The following is a 25,587-nucleotide window of genomic DNA, read 5'->3' on the forward strand; positions in this document are numbered from 1 at the left end:
AGACAGATGGATGACAACAATTTAGTGTCATGCCTATGTGCTGGTGGAGTGAGTGCTGCATATTTTGTGACAGGATCATGCCTTGGCAAGAGGGAGGGTGCCCCTATAATATCTCCCCTTAGATGGAAGGCTAAAGCTGAGAGAGAGGGGCAGTGAGCAACTTGCTTCAGTGGAGCTAGGATCTGAAACTGGGTTCCCGGCCTAAACTCTATGCCACCACGGCCACCACCAGCAGCAGCCCTCATTCCTTACCCGTTGTACTCTCCTTAGTTTGGCACCAGCCAGAGCTGCCGCTAGTCCCGACACGGACCCGTCGTCAGTGCCGGACCCTCCACCGCCTGCTGGCAACGGGGGCGGCGGGGGTGGCACAGTGCCCGAAGGGGGAGGAGGCGGGGGAGGAGGTGGAGGCGGACCACCAGAGGAAGTGGGTATCCCAGCCGAGGGGTGGCCTGGTGGAAGGACAGGGCCTGGAACATAAAAGAACAATAATTCAGGAATCACATGGTGCTCCACCCTGCACACTTCTTGTCCCCCTTTCCTTAATCGTTGCTCATGTCAATGTAGACAGGAGACACCAAATTTCTCAGGTGCCCATGATCCACCCAGCAAACAGTATACGCCAAATGTCAAAAACTCACTGCTGCTGCCACTATCAGGCCCCTTGTGGAATAGTTTGGGCCCTGAGCAAGCAAATATTCACAGATCTTCTACAGGCAAATGCAGCGGCCCTTCAAGATAGTCACAGCCAAAGCCCACTCAAAGACACGCCCCCTTACAATACTCTTATAATTATACAATATAATAATCAGGGATTTCTCACAACAATCAGTGTAGATCTTGAAAGCGTTGTCTTTCAGCTAAAGCTACTATTTTCCGTGCTATTATTATTATTATTATTATTATTATTATTATTATTATTATTTATTAGAGTTTGGACTTGATATCCTGCCTTTCACTCCCCTTAAGGAGTCTCAAAGCGGCTAACATTCTCCTTTACCTTCCTCCCCGACAACAAACACTCTGTGAGGTGAGTGAGGCTGAGAGACTTCAGAGAAGTGTGACTGGCCCAAGGTCACCCAGTAGCTGCATGTGGAGAAGCAGGGAAGCGAACCCTGTTCACCAGATTATGAGTCCACCGCTCTTAACCACTATTTGTCTGTTACTCTTCACCCACAGATCTCTTGGACAAATGATTTGGACCACTCCAATATCTTCTTTCAGAGTGACTTAAGTTGTGTTTTCAATCATATGTAAAACAGAACTTGCACACCATTCTCATAAAACTGAAGCACATTGTGTTTTAAGTGCTCCGAACGCTTAGCTTTGGAACATACAATGGCTAAAAAGCTCCCCTTTCATGCTAATTGGGTGGTTCTAGGACACTGGAGATAGGGACCCTGCTGCAGAAATAGTAAGGGGGTCTTCAACCCACCATGACCTAGGCCAATACACCACTGATCTTCTCTCTTCCCATCCCTTAGTCACCAGTCGGCAACTCTTTCCCCAGGGTTCAGATCCCAGGCATCTCCCATGCTTCGGGTCATTCAAATGGTATCGCAATAAAGTAGAATATACGAAATAAAAGAAGCAATAAAATATAATTTAAGAAATTGAATATGAATATTTCACGAGATGGATGTGCCCCAACTCCCCTCGTCAACCTGCGGACCATAGTTTGGGAATCCTTGATCTAGACATAAATCACTGAAAGATACATTCACACAAAACTCTCCCAATAAAGTAGATTCCACAGATTTTATAGGCAGCTAAACCTGTTCTCTTGTTTAGATATTTGTAACCTTGAGAGGCTTCTGCATTTCACCCTGGGCCACAACTGAACTTGGCAACTGCAATAAAGACACAACTGGACAGATATTTGGGGTCAATGCATTTTTATGTTCTAACGTATATGCAAAAATGTCCCAGCACCACACTTAACTTTACATTATTCCAAACTTGTAAACATTCACCCGTTCGGTCATCTTTGGCAAATCAAAATTGCTTCCCGGCCACCAGGTTGGGACACTTAGAAAGATGTTATTTATTTAAAAAAAGTATACCACTTCATATATATATATTTAAAAAATCCTTGACTGTTCCGTGACATAAACCAATTAAGAATGGGCATTCAGTAAAAGTTTGTGAAAAACTAGATTAGAAACCCAAGATAAAAGCAAAATTATCTCTCTATCTATCATCTATCTATCTCATCACAACTAAAACAGAATAGTGTACAAATACAAAGAACTAAAAAGTTAAGGTTGGGCAAAGTTTCCATGAAAGTTTGGGCAAACATTCATTTATAGGTGTCTAAAAATAAATACTGTCTACATCTCGTGAATTACCTGGGGTAGGTGGGTGCTGCATTATGGCTTGGAGATAAAAGCCCACCCTTTAGCTTCTTCTTGTGATTACCAGTGCTTTTTTCTGGCAGTACGCAACGGTACACAGTACTGGCGCCTTTTCGAAGGAGAAGGAGGTGGGAAGGCTCTCAGGTGCTCCCAAAGCATCATGCCTCCTTCCCTGAGCTGGGCAAATGCTCCCCAGGTTTGGGGAAGGAAGCGCTAGGCTCTGACAGAATCACTGCCTCCTTCCCAAAGCCTGTGAGCCCATGTCCTGGCAGAATGTTGGACGGTAGGACCCAAGGAGAAAATAAGGCATGCACAGTCAGGTACTGCGAGTACGGAAAAAAAGTATGGTCATTTACTTAACAGGCATCATGTAAGAACTATAGAGCAAGATCTTAATGAAGTTCCTTCCGGTAAACATGTAGTGGTTCTACATGGAATTGTTTTCCCTGGCCCCTAGGAAATTTTGTGCCCAGGGCAGCCACTCAGAGTACCGGCACCTTCCCTCCACCCCCCAGAAGCAAAGCACTGGTGACTACTTTCATTTCCCTATGCATTTTTGTGCTAACCCATAAACAATCTCATTCTGTGCCTATAGTCTGAGTCCTCAGGGCTTGTGTTAAGAAAGAACGTCTCCACCCCCATTGTTCATCCCGGACACTGAAGTCCAGCTCCGAGGGCCTTCTGGCGGTTCCCTCACTGAGAGAAGTGAAGCTACAGGGAACCAGGCAGAGGGCCTTCTTGGTGGTGGCACCTGCCCTGTGAAACACCCTCCCAATATTTGATGTTTTATCATGTTTTTAATATTCTATTGGGAGCCGCCCAGAGTGGCTGGGGAAACCCAGCCAGGTGGGCATGGTATAAATATGATGATGATGATGATGTTGAAATGAACAGGTGCTGCCTCTGAGAAGAGCCAATTCTGTGCTGACCTTTGACAATCAATTGGTCATGGAACAACCAGCAGGGGTCTCCTTCATCAGGTCTTACTATGATGAGCTAATGCAGCCGCTGACTAACCTTGCACTCGGAAGTTCTTTTACTCAGCCGGAGACTCTCCCATCACTCATGTGTGCATTCTCTGCCTCCCCCTCCCCTAGAATTCCTTATCATACAATTGGGTTAATTTTTACCTGTCTACAGCTTTGTTTCTGTCACTTAAATCACATTGCCCTCTAAAACCACCAAAGTGTTCGATATTCCTCTTAATTTGGGGTTGTCTTCCGTCCAAGCCCACAACAAAAAAGCAACGTAGATCTACAACTCGGCAGATTTCAGAATTCTCCAAATGAAAACTCCTGCTCTCTTTACCCCCCCCCCCAAATGAGTTTAGCCTTTTAGCCAGGCTGCCTGTGAAGCTACCTTATGCATACCCCTTGCAGCATGTTGCTTCTTTTATGAGAATTATTATTAGTATTATTTATTCAATTTATATACCTCCCTTTATCAAAAGATCCCAGGGCGGTGTACAACATTAAAAACACATCACAGAACGTCAATGATAAAAAATAAAATAAAAAGAAGCATACTGACAGACAGCCTAATAATAAAATAGTCATCATAATAACAGCCCTCTCCCTCACACTTTCACAGGCCATAGATTAATAGCCAAAGGCCTGGATTAAGAGGAATGTTTTTCCCTGGCACCCAAAGACATGTGATGATGGTGCCAGGCGAGCCTCTCTGGGGAGAGCATTCCACAATCAGGGAGCCACCGCAGAAAAGGCCTGTTCTCTTGCTGCCACCCTCCAAACCTCTCTGGGATGTGGGGACATAAAGAAAGTGCCTCAGATGACAAGCAGAGTCACATCAGGACTGAAACAGAGCACCGCCACAAATGAAAGCACTGCTTCGGATGTGCTTTGCCTTCCCTGCCCGCTAGGAAAAGAAGACTTCCCTTCCAATTCTGCAACCCAAACTGCCCACCTCCCCTCAGTAGCCCTTTTCTGTGACATAACAGGAGCTGCTGCAGACCCAGAACCCTAAGCTAAACAGAGCCACTACGTAGCATTTATAGATTGCTTTAGGCTGTTCAAAATGCTCAGTCATCTCAGTACAGTGGTACCTCGGGTTACATACGCTTCAGGTTACATACGCTTCAGGTTACACACTCTGCTAACCCAGAAATAGTGCTTCAGGATAAGAACAGAAATCGTGCTCCGGTGGCGTGGCGGCAGCAGGAGGCCCCATTATCTAAAGTGGCGCTTCAGGTTAAAAACAGTTTCAGGTTAAGAACGGATCTCCAGAACGAATTAAGTACTTAACCCGAGGTACCACTGTAATTCCTACACCAACCTTGTAAGGGAGGTCAGTACTGTTAGCTGTATAATGCAGATGGTGGCTTGCCTGAGGCCACCTAGCTACTTCCAAGGAAAGCTAAGAGTTGAACCTCAAACTTTGTTGATTACGGTTTGTGCTCTCTGCTGGCACATTGCGCTAAAGTCCTCCCTCAGCCTACAAGACTTCTGTACAGGCAATCCGTTAACACAGTGGTTCTCAAAAGGTGTGGTGGCAGGAGAGAGTGGCAATTGCGGCAGGAAGACTCAAGGCCAATCAAAGAAACATTTCTACATTTCAGTGTAGTATAGTATAGTATCAAAACATTTTTTATTTGCAGAATATGGATAGATATCTTTTCAAAATGCATCAAGCGTGCAAGAATGATAACTGTTTTTATGTAGCTTCATTGTCTTATTACTTTCTGGATGCCCCATGGCTACATTATAAAATAGTTGTGTTCTGTGTTCTAATCAGCCACTGCTAGGAGTTGCTCCTTTTTGTTTTCCAACGTATTTCCTTTCAATAAGAAAAAACAGGGTGGCGCGATTTTATTCTGGCACAGGGGAAAAACTTCGAGAACCACTGAATTAACATATGCTAACTGGGGAGGGGGCACGGTCTGCCTCCCTTATGTCAGCACTCCCTGTTCTCTCACTGAATGTGCTTTAAAAAAAATTCTTTTGCAAATTTTAGTTTTTAGTCTCTGGCCTGAAAAAGGTTCTACACTATACTAGTTATATATGTAGTTCTCTGGGATATAACATCTTTATTGGGGAGCCTATACCCTCCAGATGTTGATGGGACTCCCTATTCCCATAATTCCTGACTGCAGATCATGCTTGTTGTTGTTTAGTTGTTTAGTCGTGTCCGACTCTTCGTGACCCCATGGACCAGAACACGCCAGGCACTCCTGTCTTCCACTGCCTCCCACAGTTTGGTCAGACTCATGCTAACTGGGCCCAATGAGAATCAAACAACACCTAGAGAGTTCCAGGTTTTTGCCACCTCTGTCCTGCACCTTCCACAGGCACTTAAGCATGCTCTTGAAAGTCTTATAACCTATTGCTTAAAACCTAAAGGTGTCGCCTAAATATAAATAAATGCAATTCTTTCAAACCAAGTACTTACTGAAGTGGGAAATGGTTGATGAAGTCATGTAAGGAAGGTTCCTCTTGGACAAATTCACCTCAGATACAGCGGCGTAATAAGGAACAAAGTGTGACATGGATGGATAGAGCTGGTGTGGAGAATGAGGCGAATGTTGGGAGGGCCGGGGGAAAGCCTGGATGTAAGACCCCGCTGGGTCGGCTATGACAGGCAGATGCGAAACAGGCACTGCTTCCAGGTACGAGAAATACGACTCGTCTGTTCTCTTTACCTGGGTCCTAGAGGAGCTCGGAGGAATTTGCGTGGCAAAATGTCCGTCGCGGTGGCCGTTCAGACCTAGCTGAGGTACGTTTGCGGAGGTGTCTTGGACCACGGTCTCTGTGGCCCCCCGCATCCTGCCGTTTTGGGCAGGGAGGACAGGGAGGACCACTGGAATATGGGGCTGCAGGAACAGACCCTTTTGTACAGGGGGCGTCAGGGTCACGGGTGGGGAGGGAGGCTGAGGGGAATAGGAGAGAGAGGAGCGCCTGGTGGGCTGAGGAGGGGCGAAGGGGTAATGGGAAGCCGGGGCAGGTGGCGGGGATAAAGAGATGTGCTTGGTGCTTCGTGTCACAGTCCTGTAGCCTGGCCAGGCCGGAGGGATGGAGGAAGCTGGAGATGGAGAGAACTCGGAGGCAGAATGTCGGTGGCAGTGCAGAGGGGGTTCCCTGGGCCCCTGAGGGGGTTTGAAAGAGGCTCTGCCCACAGGGTCAGGGAGAGGAGAAGATGCCGACGAGATAACTTTGGCGTAAGGAGGTGGAGGCGGGACAGCACCCGTGGAAGTGGAAGCATTGTAGTTACTGTAGTCAGGAGGAGGAGACTGGCAGTGGAAGGGGGAAGAAGACACTTTTATCTGAAGGGTGGAAACTAAAAATAACAGAAAAGGAAAGGGGGGGGGAGGAGAAAGAATAAGATGGGTTGGAACTGAGGAACGACAGATGGCACCATGGTTAGAAAGACTGGGGATGGGGGGAAGGAGGAATTAAATCAAAAACAAATCAAAACAAAGCCAAAACCTAATAAAGATTAGTACAGGTATAGGTTTTAAGGATGCTCAAACAAAGCCAGGACAGTTAAACATCAACACGCCACAAAGCACTGGCCTTCATCTGGGCCATGCCTGTTTGCTATAACATAAAAGACGGAACAGAATATAGCCACTCTAGGCTTTCCCTTAGCATCCCATGCCATTTAAGCCGAAGTCGGTTTCTAATCCTGCGGTGTGAAAACACCTTGCAGAAAAACAAGGAGCAACCGAATCCCAGGGCACAATGAGCTAAGTTTCGACGTCAGCTGCACTTGCGCCGCAGTTGCCATCCCTCTTTGTACCTCCCGTGTCTGAAATGTTTCCAAGCCACAGGATAATTGCAGCAATACTCAACAGGCCAAACCGTTTCCAGGGAGCAGGTGAAAGTTAAAGGAGGCAAGCAGGGGAAAGGCAAGGCCTGCGTTGCTTACAAAAGCCGGATACGTGCCTGTGGTAGAGGTTCTTCTTTCCAGAGATTCCTGGCGCTGCTGCTGCTCCATGACTTGCCTAAAACAAAAGGGAATAAGGAAAAACAAATCAAGTTTTAGTTCCTAATGTGCATTTGACCAGACACTTTGGCTTTGTTTGCGCTGGGTATAGTTTGTTTGGGGAGGGATGATGCCCACAAAACAGCTTTTTTTGTGGCACTGTTCATTTATTACAATCTACTATGTATTCTGGAATATTGTTTGCCTGTTTACTATATGTGGAACACCCTTTAATAGACTGTAACCCAATTTTGCATGATGGTGGCTGATTTCAAGGAGTAGGTTTCTCTCTATGTTGGGCACCATTTTGAACCAAGATGGAGGACTGAACCTTTCAAAACCGCATTGAATTTTTGTTGTTATTGTTGTTTTCTTAGGTTTTCCAAGCAATGCCAGGTACAAGGCTACTTAGTATTTATAGCCAGCATTAAGCATACAAATCATCGCAAGGAGGATTTATTCAGTGGAAACCCTAAACTGCATTTTAAAAAAGAACTGCAATGAGCAATATTGTATCTACCTTTTAAAAGGTTGGGTCCTTCCCTCAGGGAAATTTGAATGGCCCTGTGGCAGAGAAGGGACAGTCAAGCTGGAACAGGCTGCAGGGCAGTCTTTGACAAGGTTCCTCTCCAGGTAGGTGCACCTTTTGTTACTCTTAGGAGGATATACAAGTAGAAAGCTGTTTCTACTCACAGTACCCCTCATGGAAACGTGATGTAAGTGAAGCATGCTTTAAATTCAACAGGTTTCAATCGGATTTCAGTGGCATGCCAGCAAGCTCAACCTTTGCTGAACTGGGTATTATAGGCCTAAGATCCCTAGTGAAGGCTGGTTTTATGGGATAAATTGTTACCTATTAGGATTTAATACCTGCAGTGCCATTTGGTTTTCTGGCTCAAGAGCAACAGCATATTGCAGCTGGGGGTGGTTGTTTGCTTAAGCCCTACTTTTAAGGACCTAGTATTTGTACTTCATTACCTTCTCCCCTCAGGGACAGGAAAACGACAGTCATACCTCGGGTTACAGACGCTTCAGGTTGCGTTTTTTCGGGTTGCGGACCACAGAAACCCGGAAGTACCAGAACGGGTTACTTCCGGGTTTTGGCGGTCACACATGCGCAGAAGACTAAATCATGTTTTGTGCATGCGCGAAAGCGCCTAATCACAACCCACACGTGCGCAGACGTGCCACTGTGGGTTGCGAATGTGCATCCCGCATGGATCACGTTTGCAATCCGAGCGTCCACTGTGTTACCATGCTCTTGCAGAAGCCAGAAACTGCTTTGTTAGGATCTTGTATTCAAGGTCCCTATCTATGATCACTCTCTATGGATTTTTCTCTGAAAATACAAGAGCAGTTGTTGGCAAAAATGTGATGGCTAACTATCTGTGTGAAATGGCTTTCAGCAACATAAATAAATAATCTTTTTTTAAAAAAAAAAATTATTTATAAAATTTTCAAATTTAACAATAATAATAAAAACAACAACAACATTCCATTTGAATTATACATCCAATTCTATTCTTTCCACTTTCAGACTTCCTTCAGTCTATCTGGAAATTTTCATGTTTTCACAGTTATTCACATTTCTTGCATCTATATTGTTGTTGTTTTTTTAACCAAATTAATCTTAACAATTATTATAAAACAATATTTCTTTCCACTATTATCACAGAGCTTCTTGAAAACCTACAAACGTTAATTGACCTTCACAAATATTCTTAATATACTCTGTAAATTTATTCCAGTCCTCGGTAAATCTCTGGTCTCGCCGGTTCCGAATTCTCCCCCATAAATAAATAATCTTAGCCCCAAATATAATCGTTTCCTAATCATTTTTCCCAAAATATTCCTCCATAAGGGGACCTCAGGTATAGGAAGCAACACCTTTTTAGGAACATATATCTGCTTCAGGTATAGCAAAAATATATAGCTTGGTCCCGTCCCGTCCCCCCACATCCCTTCAAAAAGGACTATTCCTCAGGAACTATTTCCTTCACATCCTTTTACTATTTGCTTCAGGGCTGGAAAAGTAGCAGATATGCCAGCATCATTCTCATGCGATGGAACCACAGCCTTTTAAAGGAGCATGCAGTTTCGAGGAATTCCCACCAGAGGGCCTTTTAGATCGAAACTGCCTTGGAGATTTGCTGCTTGCAGTTATAATTTGTGCTCTCTTTGGTAGCGCACTTGTTTGAGCTAACATATGAGCAATGCACTAACAAAGCAATTCTTTGCATGGCTACTCAGAAGTAAGCCCTGCTGAATTGCATCCCCTTCTACACACACTTACCTGGAAATAAGCCTTACTTCTGAGTACACATGCGTAGGGCTGCACTGTAAATCTAATTTAGACATTGCTCCCCCCCAATGTTATTAGTCTTGCTGCCCGCCATGGCAGAATTTTATGCAATTAATTATTCCACACCATTTACTTCAATGCAAGCAAACACAAGGCGAGTGTGGGAGAAACATAATCAAGAAAGCTCAGTTGGTAGAGCATGAGGTTCTCAATCTCAGGGTTGTGGGTTCAATCACCTTGTTGGGCAAAACGATTCCTGCATCGCAGGGGGTTGGACTAGATGTCCCTCGGGGTCCCTTCCAACTCTAAAATTCTATGGTTCTAATTTACATATCACTGGAGGGCTAAAAACAACAACAGAGACTATTGATTTTATTTGCTGGATTGTTTTAAGTTCTGGACAGGGGATGCAAAAACGAACATTGGCAATTTCCAGTCCTTTCCATCAGAATTCTCTGATGTCCATAGTGGTAGTAGCTGGCATCTACCCTGCTCCTGTCTGGACCAGCTGAGTGCAGTAGGTCTGCCACTTGGAGAGGCCATCATAAAGGATCAGTTTTGGCAAGTGCCACTCTAACCAGGCCAATCCCTGTGGGATCTTCAGCGTGGCTTCTTATCACAGTTTTGGTGACCAACATGAAGCCAGAGGTCCCTCATTTGGATGAAATTTCTGGCTGAATGGAAGTCACACTCTCTGCACCAAAAGTGATAGGAAGAGTGAGAGACGGATGTCCAGTCATTGCACTTGTCTACAACATGCTCTGGTTTGTGAAGTCAAAGACACTGCTGTGAATGCAAGCATTGCCCTGATCTGTGAATACCTTTGCCCACATATCATGGTAACTTGCACACATCTCCCCTCAAGGATAGTTCAGAAGAGTTTCTGGAAATATCCCATGGTCGCTTCAGTCCTGAACTTTGGAAGGTCCAGTAACTGAGAAAATGCAGAATTAATTGTTACAAATGGCATGAAAACTGGGAAAAACCACCCATGCCTCTAAATGTTCCTGATTTTGATTGATAAAGTATTTCATTTGGGATCTTGGGGAGCAGCCAATAAGGGGATCACACGCCATTTCAGGAAACGGAACCATACACAACGGTCTGAAATAATCACTAAGGTAGATGCAGCCAGCAGGATGTTCTCTACATAATGTGATCCTCTTGATAATTAGAGGCCCAGCACCTTAAGCTTGCTTAAGAAGCTTAAGAAAATAAACACACAAACATAACTGAGCAAAACATTGTGAAGATGGCTTAGGAATGGACGTCAGCTTTGTTGATTCACTCCAACACACTTTGCAAATGGGCCAAACTGATCATGCCAGGAACTTCACTAACCCTGTTGCTTCCCATCACCTAAGCTAAGTACCATCATAATCGTCACAAGCTCATACTGGAAGATCCACATTATAAGTTGCATATATGCCGTGTGGTCTCTGAGACCACCCCCACTTTGTGTAGAAACAGCGCTATGCACTACTAAGGGCCTTGTTGCTGGTGTCATTTCTGGGGGCTTCCCAGCCGGCAGTGGCCCATGGCAGGGCCTTTTCAGTGGTAGTTTCCCATTTGTGGAATGCCCTCCCAGGTGAGGTGCATCCATCTCCTTCATTACTGACTCTCAGAAGGATTTTTCTTTTTTTTTAAAAAAAAACCTCTTTACCCAGGTGTTTGATGGCTGAAAGAAACTGTTCCTGGCAACCCCAAAATTACCAGTTCGGAAAATGTTTTTAAAATGTTTTAGAATGGATTTTGAATGATTTTTTTAATATTTCAAAATCATTGTTTATGATGGGTTTGCCACCTGGGACTCCTCTGGGAGGAAGCACAGTTTATAAATCTAATCAATAAATAATAAAGAGGTAAGGGATGAGGCTTCTCAGAAAAATAAAAGCGAAAGCAGTGATCGGAGTGCAGATCTGTCTCACACATATCTTGATCGTGCTGAAGAGTCTTTCCTATAGTGTCTTACAATACAGAACAGAACTGATGGAGCCCAGAGTACTACAGTCCTGATGGGCAAAACATAATTTATCAACACAGGGAATCTCACGGGTTGCAAATACCCTGATTGGTTTTAACAGATCAGGATGCAAACATAGAAGCAGAGGCTAAAATTACCACCCACTTTGATGGGAAAACAATTCCATTTATTGCATCATTTTTCATAGCGACAACTGGCCTGTACAGTAGCACAGTTTCTGAAAGAATGCCCTGGTGTTTTGATAGGCTCAATTATATTAGCAACAGTTGGTATTTGCTTAAAATAATTACAGTGCTTTGCAGATTACTTGTTTTTGCTCCTTACCGTCTCTGAACCTCCATTTCATCTGGAGAAGGTCCATTTTGAACCTGGCGTTGGGTTGCTGGACCTAGAAGATGAAACAACAAAACGGTAATCATTGCAAAGGCGGTAAGAATATGTCCTATGGTATCTGAAGGAGATTATTCAAGGCCATTGAAGCAGCACTCATTGGCCAGCCATGAGAAAGTGCCAATGGACCTTGATTTTGTTTTTTCTGTTGATGACTTGAAAGGCAACACAGGACATACAGGAACCAGCCATTATCAGGTGCCAGCACAAAGGTAAGTATTATGGAGTAAGACACCTGTGATAAAGGGAGACCTGATGCAGAACTATTACCGTATTTTTCACTCCACAAGATACACTTTTTTCCTCCTAAAAAGTAAGGGGAAATGTCTGTGCGTTTTAGGGAGTGAATGCACTGGGCAGCAGAGGCATCCCTTGGCTACCGCTGCAGTCATGAGCTGAGGGATGCCTCTGCAGCTGGAGCCATGGCTCTCATCCGTCACTCGCTGTGAAGCCAGCAGAGCAAGAGGCGCTGAGCAGCTACCACTCTTGCTCTGCTGGCTTCAGCAAGAGCTGCGCAGGGCCTCTTGCTCTGCTGGCTTCACAGCAAAGCGGGAGAAGGGACGGACGGGAGCAAGCAAAGCGAGAGCCGCTTACATGGCTTCTGTCCTGCTTTGCGCAGCTCTCACTTTGCTTGCCCATCCCTCCTCCCTCCTTGCTGTAAAGCAAGCAAAGCACCTGTCCCGGTGTCTCCTCCTCCTCCTCTTCTTGCTCCAGCGTAGCCTCACTTTAGAGTGAGGCAGGAGGAGGGACGGGCAAGCAAAGTGAGAGCTGTGCAAAGCAGGACAGAAGCCATGTAAGCGGCTCTCACTTTGCTTGCTTTAAAGCAAGAAAAGCGAGAGCTGCTTACATGCTCTGCGCAGAATATATTTTTTTCTTGCTTTCCCCCTCTAAAAACTAGGTGCGTCTTATGGAGCGAAGAATACGGTAATTAATCTCAGCAGCAATTTTAATCAACAGCCTAACACTCTCAAACTTCCAAAAGGAAAACACAAGAATCTCAATCTTATGTTCCCCTTGTAAGGCAAATGAAGAGACGGTGAAACTTGCATCTGGGGAAAGGAAGGTAGGCGTTTTACATGTGCCATCACCCACTGATTCTTCCTTCCATATCACTTCCCCTGCAATTTATTTGTATTCCCAAGAATTGGAGGAGAAATTCAGTTTGGCCCGTCATTTTAACGCAAACCTACTTAATTCACACTTACGGAAAAAGCAAGTGAGCCAAAACATATCACTTCTCCAAATATTGCAATGATGTTCTCCAACCACATAACGTGTACAAATAATGCATGTATTTGGGGCAATTGTGCACAAAAACGCACGTATTAGTGAACATAACTGACAAAATGCATTACATTAGCTAGAAGGTCATAGAAAAATGTGCACAGTGAGAGAAATGAACACTAAACTGCAGCCAAAATTTCCTGAGTTCTTGTGTGTGTGTTTTTTTAAATGCAAGCTGATGAAGAAAAGTGGAGAACTTTAGTTAAGGCTAGAAAAATGTGAAACTGAAAGAAAGCAAAATTTACAGGTTTGTGCATCCCCTCAGCAGCAATTCAAAACCAGAAACACAGGTCCATAAAACCAGCAGCTACCAGTCAGTATTTTAAAAGCCTGGTGCCTGTTTGTTTGCTGTGCAATGGATTCCAACATCCTCCTTAAACCTTGTGTGTTCAATGGACTCTGTGAGAGGGGCATCACAGGGAGAGGGTTTGTGTCTCCATGCTCCCCCACAAACATTCACTTGTTTACTGGTACGGTACTACACTTGCCTGTACTCATAGGTGTGTTTTTTACACACGTAGGGACCTAAAAAGGAAAAAAAATCACAATATGCATTTAGCCATATTTTGAAGACGTGCCAATGGATGCATCTACTGCATGGGTGAAGCCTGCCATTTCCCCTGTCCCAAACACACATATTCTAGAGCCTAAGGAAAGGCCTAGAATCCCATGTTAACACCCAAGAGTCTATCACACCTTAGCTTTACATCAAGAAATGGAACCCAGATAAACAGGATGCTCCAGGAGGAGGGGAGCTGGCTTGATGGCTCCCAATGAATCTCATGGAGAAATTAAACGGGATGAGTTACAGGGCAGAACAAAAAGAAAGCAAACCTTAGCTGCCCATGCTGCAGAGGCTGGGTAAGCCAGGAGGCAGGTTTATTTCCACTCCTGAGATCTCTGAACACTCAGAATGTAAAGAGATAGGGCCAGGGCCTTTTCAGTACTGGCCCCGACTTGGTGGAACGCCCTGTCACAAGAGACTAGAGCCCTGAGGGACTTGACATCTTTCCGCAGGGCCTGCAAGACAGAGCTGTTCCGCCTGGCCTTTGGTTTGGACTCAGTCTGACCCTTATGTTTCCCTTTCCTTATGGTTTTGATCTATGGGCTATTATTAAAATGAGGCTGCATTTTAAATTGTATTTTTAACCTGTATTTTAAATTGTACCCCCACCCCCATTTACTAGTGTTAGCCGCCCTGAGCCCGGCTCTGGTTGGGGAGGGCAGGGTATAAATTATTATTATTATTATTATTATTATTATTATTATTATTATTATTATTATTATTATTGCCATATTTCTATGGTGGCAATATACAGGCTTTCTCTCCACAAATGCTCTGCACATAGCACGACAACAGGCGTTTTGCTAGTTCTAAGACAATACAGTAGTACCTCGGGTTACGTATGCTTCAGGTTACATATGATTCAGGTTACAGACTCTGCTAACCCAGAAATATTATCTCGGGTTAAGAACTTTGCTTCAGGATGAGAACAGAAATCGTGCAGCAGCGGTGCAGCGGCAGCAGGAGGCCCCATTAGCTAAAGCGGTGCTTCAGGTTAAGAAGAGACCTCCAGAATGAATTAAGTACTCAACCTGAGGTACCACTGTATTGAGATTGGCAAGATTGTGATGGAGGAGGAGGTGGTGGTAGTGATGATGGAGTCATGCAGTTTTCAAAGACCCTTGGAGCACAGGGATACCCATCTATACCTCTCAAGGATTTCAGGCAGGAGTCTCTCCCAGCCCTACTTGGGACATGCCAGAAACTTAACTTGGGATCTTCTGCATGCAAAGGCAGGTGCTCAGTGAGCTACGCCCTTCCCCTTATAACAGAGGGAAACAAAACCAAATAAAATGCATTGTGATGCAGATCGTGTCATGGCAGACCAAAGTGCTACAAACTGCTTGCAAACACTGGCTAATGAGAAAGTTCTTAACAATTGGTCGGCTGCAGAGAGCTGCCCTGCTCCGGTTTTCTGAAGTTCGGCTTCGCATTTATGCTCTGCCAAACCTCATGCACACATTAAAGAACATGGAATTATTTTCAGCAGCAGCCCAATTTCTCATGCGCACGACCTGCGTGAGACAGAGCAATCACTGGTGGCACGTCACACATAAATGTGTGTTGCAACTGAGCCCCAATGGCATTATCAGGAGGAGATAATTTATAGCAGAGAAGCAATGTAGGAAGGAGAGGGCACTTAGCCGGACCATCACTACTTTTTTTCTGCCCCAAATTGCCTTCCTTGAGCAATTTAAGAATGTAAGAAGAGGAGCAGTCCAATAGGATATCCAGCCCAGCTTCCTGTTCTCACAGTGGCCAACTAGATAACTGTGGGAAACCAGCAAGTGGAACATGAGCACTAGAGCAGAATTCTCCCCTCCTGTGGTTTCCAGCCACTGGTATTCATCCTCCATGAATTTTATGTGGCCATCACTGCCTCCTGCTGCAGTGAGTTCCACAGTTTAACTATGGGCTGCATGAAGAACGTTCTGTTATCTGTCCTGAATCTTCCAATGTTCAGTTTCATTGGATGTCTATGAGTTCTAAGGCAAACATATTTAAGGGCAAACATACCAAAGGAAAAACTGCTTAAGAACTCTGTTGGGTAGAAGGTGGCACCTGGGTGGAGGTGATTTGAGCAGAGGTTATGAGATTCATTCAAGTCCCTCCACACACCCTTCATTTTTGTAAAGTCATCAGAGCCCAGCCGCATGCATGCGTGCCAGACCTAATGGCGGGTCTCCTTCTAACTAAACAGAAATATACACAAATTTCATCTGCTCTAAATAACAACACACAATATGGTCTATTGTTTTTTTGGAACCTCCCCTTTAAAGATTTCTTCTCGAGCTGCAACATGACCAGTCACAGGTGACAGGTTTGGGGAACTGGCCAAGAGCTTTCACCACATGCGTGGACATTTCTGCGAGGATATACCGTTTTCCGCAGTTCAGTCTTCGCAGCAATTCATTCAAGAACTGCTTTGCTAATACCTCCAAGTGTTGGCTTTGTAACAACCCACCTGCATTTTGCACAAGCATCCTATGACTCAGCTTTCAGTGTATTTTTGGGAACGATATCGGAAACATACAATATTAAGTTTTGCCTCCCCTTTCCAGTTGATGACAATTAGCCAGAACATCCCCCCTGCCCCCGGTCCAGAGAACCTAGGCTACTTTCATTTTGGTGGCTACTTCCTGACTCTGGAGAATGCTAACAGGCTCATTGCTCGAAAGCCACCTCGCCACTGGGCAAAGACAAACCAATGATAGCATAGCGAGAAGCAAGACTATTAGCAGCTCCCAAGGTCACTTGTAAACCAAACCCTCTGGTGCTGAAACACTTCTGATACTTGACCACAGCTGTTTTATTTGGAGTTTAATTTTTTTTCCTAATTAGATTGAACTTTTGTTGTTGTTGTTAAAAACCCCTTTTATTCCCTTCTCTCATTTCCCAGGGTTCTGGGAAACTGATTTGTTCCCTCTGACATACCATGAATTTGCTTCACTTATTAATAAAAGTGTGAGACTATCCATAAGGACAGAAAAATGATCTGGGAGGGAGCTGGAGCGAGTTTCTGCAAACAAGTGGGCAGAGAACAAGGGAACATCCAATGAATCTGATGGCTGCCAACCTAGATGGCTTTAAAAGATTAGACAAATTCGTGGAGGCTATTTCTTTTCCACAGTTTCTAACCATAATGGAGGAGGCAGTTAAAAATGGAAAGCGTAATGCTGTTGGTCACAAAAGAGGTTTAAAGACTCTCTCAAGGCAAATCTAAAAAAAAAAGTAGTATAAACACAGACAACTGGGAAACACTGGCCTGTGAGCACTCCAGTTGGAGAATAGCCTCCAGCAAAGGTGTCACAGACTTTGAAGACGCTCAAACTCAGGATGAAAGGGAGAAACGCGCTAAGAGAAATGCACGCTTGGCAAGCCCTCACCATGATCAACACCCGCCCGGAAACCTATGTCCCCACCTTGGAAGGACGTGTGGATCCAGAACTGGCCTCCACAGTCACTACTGACTCACTGTTAAGACAGTGTTCATGGAAGACAATCTTACTTGGCTACGAGTGGTCACCAAAGAGGAGGAGTACTGAATGCTGGAAACCACAGGAGGACAGTAGGCTGTTGAACTCAGATTCCTCTTGCAGACTTCCCACAGGCATCTGGTTGGCCACTGTGAGAACAAGATGCTGGACTAGATGGGCCTTATGTTCTTTGCAAAGGGTTGATGGGGACCCACTGAGGCATGCAGGAAATCCCTTAGGGATTTCCAACCAGAACCACCAGGGCTGATATTTTTCAAGCTGCTTTCAAACGTTGGCAGAGGACGGAAAGACCTGCAGGGAGTGACACCTGAAAATTATTGCCCTCCCTCAGAGATCAACTCCTGTCACAGAAGGTCCACTGCAACCCCTCTCTTGAAGCAAGGTGCATCTCGATTTGAGGAGAGGGGTGCTGGAAGCTGTTCCCCAAGTTAGCTCAGTGGTCCTGATCTAAGTAAGAAGAACCATATGTGGAAAGAGCCTTCAGGGTGGGGTGTAGTACCACTTACTGGGCCAAGAGTAGGGGGCAAATCAGACGCTATTAGGGCGTGTCATTTTAGGGGGTGAAATGTAATGTTTGCAAATTTCTTCAGTGAAGGGTCTTAAAAAATATGTTTTTTGGTGTGAGGAATTCAAATCTGCTATTGATTTTTTTTTTTGTAATTGGATAACATTTAAGTCTATGTTTGATGAAGAGGCACATAAACTCCTTTCGGAAAACCAAAGTATTTTAATTTTACCCTTCTGAAAATGTCAGCTAATGCTTAATAATAATAAAATAAATATTGATACATAACTGCATAATAATAAAATAAAGATAATAATAAATAAAATTGTCTAGAAAATGGTTATCAAGTACTTACAGTCATATTATATATTAATATTAGTAATAAAGAGAATATAAAAAATACAACTGCAAGTACTTGGGCAATGGAGAGCTGTGGCTAGTCACTGCAAGGAATATCAAGCTAGATAAAAACCATTGTCTGACAGCTGCCAATGTGATCTGGTAATGGATATGGGTGCAGATCTCTTTAGTGGGACTGGGGATAGGAAGAGTACAAAAAGAAAATGAATAATAATGATAATAATAATTATTATTTATTTATTTATTTATTTATTTATTTATTTATACCCCGCCCATCTGGCTGGGCTTCCCCAGCCACTCTGGGAGGCTTCCAACAAAATATTAAAATACAGTAATGCATCAAACATTAAAAGCTTCCCTAAACAGGGCTGCCTTCAGATGTCTTCTGAAAGTCTGGTAGTTATTTTTCTTTTTGACATCTGGTGGGAGGGCGTTCCACAGGGTGGGTGCCACTACTGAGAAGGCCCTCTGCCTGGTTCCCTGTAACGTGGCTTCTCACAGTGAGGGAACCGCCAGAAGGCCCTCGGCACTGGACCTCAGTGTCCGAGTAGACCCCCAAAATGGGGGGGCTGCACTCTGTACTGTTCCATTATTTTCCCTTCACAGAATCAGAGAGCTGGAAATGACCCAGAAGGCCAACCCTTGGACTGTGGTCCTCAGATGATAGGAGGTATGTAAATGTAATGAATAAATGAATAAAAACAACCCCAGTCGATGCAGGAAAGCCATCGCTACAGCATCCCCTCTGCTTAAAACCCTCTAGAAAAGAAGAGCTCACCACCTTCCAAGGCAGCTTGTTCCACTGCTGTACAGCTCATACTATCAGGATGTTCTTTCCTTTAGTCGAAATCCCATTCCTTTTATGTTGAATCTACTGGCTCAGGCCCTACCCCCCCCCCATCCCCGGAGCAACTCGGAACAAATTTGCTCCATCCTCTGTATGTGACAGCCCTGTAAATATTTTAAGATGGCTATCATATCGCCTCTTCTCCAGGCTAAAGATACCCACCTCCTTCACCCTTTCCTCATAGGACTTGGTCTCCAGGACTTTGGCTTCTCATGTGTCGGAATTTGATCAACACCTTTGCGTTCAAACCTGCACTCAACCATGAGGTTCAATGAAAGACCTTGGGTAAGTAGGTATGTATCAGTCCCACCTCCCTCCCTCACAGGGTTGTTTTGAGAGTAAGAGGAGGGCAATGACCACGCGGGAAACTTTGAAGTAGGGTGGGATTAAATAAAGGAAAAAGTATTAAGTGACTCGAACTTTCTCTGTTACAGTGTCTCTCCTGATTTACGGAAGAGTCAAACTGGAATAACCTGGGAATCACCTGTTTGCTTATGGTAGATGAAGTGCCCGGAGCCAGACATAAGTAATTTAGCAGCTGATCAATTATGCTGTAGCGGAATACAGGCTAATGAGCCTGCCACCTGTTGCTGGAACCTAGCCAACAGCATCAAGATGCTCAGCAAACCCCCTTCCCCACATTAAAGAGCTGTTGAAACTTCATTACACCCATCAAAATACTCTGGGCTTCTCAGATCACTGTGAAAAGGCTCTGACTCCTCACTCATAGAGACAGGGCAAAGAGAACAGCCAAAAAAAGTGGAAGCCTTTTTCTCAAAAGTGCAACTGAATTAACAGTTCACTATGAACACATGACGCGGGTGGCACTGTGGGTTAAACCACAGAGCCTAGGACTTGCCGATTAGAAGGTTGGTGGTTCGAATCCCCGCGACGGGGTGAGCTCCCGTTGCTCAGTCCTTGCTCCTGCCAACCTAGCAGTTCAAAAGCACGTCAAAGTGTAAGTAGATAAATAGGTACCGCTGTGGCGGGAAGGTAAATGGCGTTTCCATGCGCTGCTCTGGTTCACCAGAAGCGGCTTAGTCATGCTGGCCACATGACCCGGAAGCTGTACCCTGGCTCCCTCGGCCAATAAAGCGAGATGAGCACCGCAACCCCAGAGTTGGGCCTAATGGGCAGGGGTCCCTTTACCTTTACTTTTATGCACACCCCCTGTTTGAACTGTGATGCAGAATGCTGCTTTGTGGTGCTCTGGTTCTAAAATACCCACCAAGGAAGGTGGACGCAAGGCCCGCCGAGTTGAAATGAAGCTTGAAGCGAAGAAATAAAGGGCTAACTACACATGACATGCAAAAACAGATTAATGTAACCGCGTTGCCCCCACCTCCCCAAATCACATATGAAAGAAATGCAACTCTGGGGATGTTTAGAAGAAGAAGAGTTTGGATTTGATATCCCGCTTTATCACTACCCGAAGGAGTCTCAAAGCGGCTAACATTCTCCTTTCCCTTCCTCCCCCACAACAAACACTCTGTGAGGTGAGTGGGGCTGAGAGACTTCAAAGAAGTGTGACTGGCCCAAGGTAACCCAGCAGCTGCATGTGGAGGAGCGGAGGCTCGAACCCGGTTCCCCAGATTACGAGTCTACCACTCTTAACCACTACACCACACTGCCTCTCGTTTAAACCAGTGGAAAGAAAATAATACCCACTTGAAAAGTTGTGTCACTATATCATGACGTTTGTGATGTTGAAACCCTACTTAGAAGTCACCTTGGTGAGACCCAGTTTATTTGGCCTACCCTTTCCTCTCCTTTGCTTGTTGCAAGTGGTGGTCTGGGTTACCTGTGCAGGAGGGATAATGTGAGGGTGATCTGGGGAGGGATGTGTGTGATGCGTCTTTCCTTAGTATTATAGAAGGAACCTTCCTCCACCGGTGTAGGAAGATGCCCTCAAAATACTGTAGCCAAATGACAGCAGCAGGGATTTGGGCTTCCAGGTCAAGCCTGGAAACATGTATACCTGAATGGAACATGTTCCAAAATCTTGAATCAGCTTTTTGGCTCACAGCCACACCCAATTCCATCCACCTCTGTCCAATGAATGCAGCCTTCTTCCTCTTCAATAATAAGGCTTTACATATAGTGATCGTTTCTTGGTCAGGATCTTAATATATATTATGATATTTCCGTGCTGTGTTCTGTAAATTTGGCTTGAAGAAGAGAACGGTTATTTTATTTTATTTAAAAAGTACTTATATACCACCAATTCATATGATATCACATGGCGGTGTAACAACAATGCACACAGCAAAATCTAAAATGCAGTAATAAATAAATATTAAGGTGGCTGGCTAATCAAGAGAATCTAAACAGTTACATAGGCCTGTTGTCTTCAAGAGATGCCTGAAAGTCAAAACAAAGATGCCTGCTGAATCTCTGCTGGAAGAGGGTTCAAAGCATGGGACCAATGACACTCAGTGTCCAATGTCTAGTTGAGGCCACCTGCATCTCTGTAACAGGAGGGGATAACTAGCCCCACAACTTCATCTCTATGCCGTCTTCAATTTATAACCCAAAGGGTTAAAACTTAAGTGCTGGTTGTCCTTTAGGCCAGGGAAGCTCCATAACTGGTAAGAATAATACCAAAGTGAGTATCAAATTATCAGGGGACCCATTTCTGGACAAAACAGTGTAATGCTACCCCGTGAGGTCTGCACCTGCCTCTGAAGAATGCCTGTCTGCCTCCCCAAGACGCTATGAGAGGCTATGGTAATCACACTGACTTGAAAAGCATTGTAGAAGTGTAATTTAACTCTGTTCCACTCCAAAGCCTCTTCGCTCAGGTAGCAAGTGATGGCTTTATTCAGCAACTGTCAGTAAACCATAGAAATGTCCTCATCTGCAGCACCTTTCTCCAACCTTGAGTCCTCAGAAAATGGTCAGGGATGATGGGAATTGTGGTCCAACAACTTCTGGGACCCAGATGTGGGAGAAAGCTCACCCAGGGCAACTCCAACCATTAACACAGAACCTGACTTTTCCAACAAAGTACTGTATCACACATCAGTTTGGGGCATGCCATTTTAAGGGGGGAAACTTTTGTTTGTTTGTTTGTTTTTTGCAAATTTCTCCAGTGATGTGGTTTTTTTAGGGGGGGAATCTGCTATTATTTTTTGCGACTGAACAAAATTTAGAATGGCAAGTCTACATTTGGCAAAGAAGCAAATAAACTGCTTTCGGAAAACTGAACGATTTTAACGTTACCTTCTGAAAATGCCAAATAGTATTAAAATATAACACAACTGCAAGTACTTGGCAATCATTTTTAATGCTTTCTATTCAATTTTACACACACACACACACACAAGCACAACTGGATTATATTAATCTAAGCAAAATATCTTTTAATTTGCAAGGCAGGTGGCAACTTTTTAGCAGCCAAATTTTTGGAATTTGAAAGTTGAAAAACTCAACATGCCCTAACATTATCACCACATCCAGAAAGCACCACAAGAGAGATTCTGTAGGACAAGCAATTAACAAATGTCTTTGTAAGCAATTTGAGCCACATGAGAGGCAGTGCAGTGTACTGGTTAGTGTCTCAGAAGAGATCTGGCGAAGGCCTGGATTCAAACACCCACTTAGCCATGAGTTTCACTGGGTGGCCTTGGGCCAGATCCTGTCTCTCTACCTGGTCTACTTTAGAGGGCTGTTGTGAGAAATGCAGGGGTGGAATGAAATGGGTTACACTGCCTTGAGTTCTCTAGAGGAAAGCAAAGGGAAAACGCAACCACAAATAAATAAATTAAAAAACATGCAACAGGGAAAAGTAATTAAGATCAAACACCAATGACAACAACAACAACAACGACAACAACAACAAGGTAACTTGCCAGCTTCTCTAAATTTGGAAAATTGTGGTTTTTTTTAAACCCTAACAATAGCTGATATCTTAGATAATGAAAATGAAATTACATCAGTACTGAGGATACTAGGCTATAGAAACTGCCAGGACAGATGTGTATGTTATCATTATCATTATTTATTAGATTTCTGTACCGCACTTCATCCAAAGATCACAGGGCGATTTACAATATTAAAACACAAAAATGCACGCCATAATAACAAACAAAAACAGCACCCCTCCAAACACAGTTTAAAAAGCCATAGATTGTTTAATTAGCCAAAGGCCCAGTGTCTATTTGCCTCTATGTTTTAATTCATAAGCTTTCCCAGCATCCTCTTCCATGGTGATTGTTTGGAAAGAACAAATAGTCCATGAGAGGGGAAATGAAACATTATTTTGTGCTTGTAATCATGCAAACAGGAGATTCACTAGGAGGAGGAACGGAGAACAGGGCTTTTGCACCTTTAATAGTTGTACAAAGCAGGACATTTCAGAAGAAGTCACTATCAAAGGTGCAGAAGCCCCATATATGAGAGAGCAAAGGAGAGGGAGAATAACAGTAACAATATCAACCACTAACCAAAAATCCAAAACAGAAGGCAAAACCCAAAGAAGAGGCGAGCAAGAAATTTAGAGATCGAACATGGAAATCTAGACCTGCTGAAAATCCCTCCTTCTACAGAACTAGTTAAGGCGCAGGAGCCCTGTGCTCTTTTGTATCTGGCGCCACCTTCACAGGCATAGATCGCAACTACAGTTGTGGATTTTGTCTGAATTTCTCCTTCATCTACTTGTACTTCCATTTCATTTTTAAAATGCACACCAAAAAACTGGGCTGCTTGCAATGATGAAAAGTTGCAAGGAAGAACTAAGACTTCAGCATTATCTTATTATTTTCATCATGTTCTTGGGGCAACTAAGGTTCTGGACCACAGTCTAAGAACCACTGATGTAGCTCATCCCTAATCTCCATTCTTGATTTCTGGCAACAGGTTTTTTTTTACATGAAAAGTAGCCTTGAGAGGTTGCAGTCTTTAGCAGAGGAATAATAGTGTGTACATGGTTAATTGTACCCTTGCAGGGCAGGTTTCTTCTAAAAACCATTTCCAAAACTGTCCCCCCCCCCCAAAAAATAAAACACCTCAGGCTTTCTGACATATATTTACAAGAGTTAATATTATTCCAGAATTCTGTAATGGAAGGGGAGGCAGCAGGAAGTAGAATTTAAGCAAAACATGATGAGCAGGAAAAGGGTTAAGCACAAGAACAGCACCTTGCCTCTTCTCAAAATAGCACCATCGCAAAGCAGTTTTTCATTAAACACACACACACCTAATGAGGCTCTATTATACACATTCGCGCACCAACACTTCTGTGCTTTAAATGATGCATGAAGAAAAACACGTATTTTAAGATGCATTTGAAAAATATGACGTACAGTGAGTTAATCGGTAAGAGCTCATCAGTAACAGTAGCAGTTAATAAAACAGCAGATGCACAGCAAATATAACACAACATGGCATTAACAGATACAGAGCTTCAGAGTTAATAATTTAATCTGGTTATTTTTAAAAACAACAACAACAACCAACAACTCTCATTTTAATCAGGATTCCCAGAACTTGCTGAGTTCACTCCTCCCACACCTCCCGGTATTAATTCATCTCAACATCTCTGCAGTTCAACCACCATCCACTGGAAAACAAAGAGACGGGGGAAATCGGAGGTAACGTTATGGCAGGAAACGTATCACCCAACAGGGAGGGATTCCGAAAAGGGAAGTTTTCATTTCAAAGCCTGACACTGCCCTAACGTACAGACTTGGGAGTGGGGCGGGGGGGGGGAGAGGAAGGGGTCTGCAATGCCTCTCACTCTTCCCTTTTGCAGCAGCAGCAGCACTTTAAGACCCTCAAGGCACAGAAGAGAGAAGAAGTGGAAGTTTTCCATCACCTACAAGACATCCTGAACAGGAGGATGCAGTCACACTGACAGAGGCAGAAGCAGTGGCAAATCCATTCCCTGTTAACCATAGTATGGCGGCGCCTTTTGTTTAGGACAAACTCCAATGCAACTCTTCCATGGCCCTGGGCATTTCTAGCACCCCGCTGTGGGCCAGGTTACACGGGGTGTAATCGATCCCTCCGCACAGCAGCCGACTGGGCCTCGGCCTTTAATTATTTAACCGGAGGCAGCCTTCCTGGCCTATCAGGGATGCTTGCAGGGTTCTCTAATGCAACACACCGTCTTGAAGGCAAGAGTGAAGATGGCTGAAATGGCACGGGAGGAAACCTGGCAGCCACGGAGGTAATGTGGGGAGGCCGCCTGCCATCTATAAATACTGTAGGGAGTAGAATAGTCCGATGCAGCGGCAGCCTTCAAAATTCCCCAGGGCTCTCCTTAGACCAGCAGTGGTCAAATATCAGCAGAGAGGAAAAGGCTGCCGCTCTGTGGCTATGCATGCAAAAAGACCACAATAATGCATAGGTTTTTAAGGGGGCTGTCAGATGCTGTTGTGGTTGCTCGAGAGTAGCCAGGGTAGGACACCGACCTGTCTTTTACAGGCTTTATTTTGGTGCAAACTATTTACAGTGAAGAGCGTCATAAGTTCATGTCTGGCTCAATCGCTAGCAGAATCCGGGAGTGGTCTGTTCTTGTACCTCCCCCAGCATAAAACTTTCATCACCCCCAGCCTTTTCTGC

General features: G+C 44.3%; 1 protein-coding gene and 2 long non-coding RNA genes across 15 annotated transcripts in view; 1 reads left to right on the top strand and 2 right to left on the bottom strand.

Annotated features, from left to right (window-relative positions):
- The window catches only part of EVL (Enah/Vasp-like), a 146,632-nt gene that overhangs the window by 12,038 nt on the left and 109,007 nt on the right, over positions 1–25,587 (bottom strand). For all 10 annotated transcript variants that reach the window (XM_081910667.1, XM_081910662.1, XM_081910661.1 and 7 more), the window contains 4 exons: positions 11,900–11,963; positions 7,250–7,308; positions 5,757–6,641; positions 253–467 (listed from right to left, as the gene is read on the bottom strand). In XM_081910667.1, the coding sequence (XP_081766793.1) occupies positions 253–467; positions 5,757–6,641; positions 7,250–7,308; positions 11,900–11,963 (1,223 nt within the window). The remainder of the gene's footprint in view (positions 1–252; positions 468–5,756; positions 6,642–7,249; positions 7,309–11,899; positions 11,964–25,587) is intronic.
- On the bottom strand, positions 3,431–5,748 carry LOC309372904. Its single transcript, XR_014169726.1, has 2 exons — positions 4,623–5,748; positions 3,431–4,397 (listed from the first exon to the last, which is right to left on the bottom strand). It is a non-coding gene; the product is annotated as an uncharacterized lncRNA (long non-coding RNA).
- On the top strand, positions 7,316–25,325 carry LOC309372871. Of its 4 annotated transcripts, none has more exons than XR_014169715.1 (5): positions 7,316–7,922; positions 12,864–13,028; positions 18,783–18,846; positions 19,208–19,316; positions 24,499–25,325. It is a non-coding gene; the product is annotated as an uncharacterized lncRNA (long non-coding RNA). The 4 variants fall into 4 exon arrangements; XR_014169717.1 differs by lacking the exon at positions 24,499–25,325 and adding an exon at positions 19,458–19,834; XR_014169716.1 differs by lacking the exon at positions 24,499–25,325 and having other exon boundaries at positions 19,208–19,834.

This window comes from Podarcis melisellensis, assembly GCF_964234715.1.
Source record: "Podarcis melisellensis genome assembly, chromosome: 1".
NCBI lineage: Eukaryota > Metazoa > Chordata > Lepidosauria > Squamata > Lacertidae > Podarcis > Podarcis melisellensis.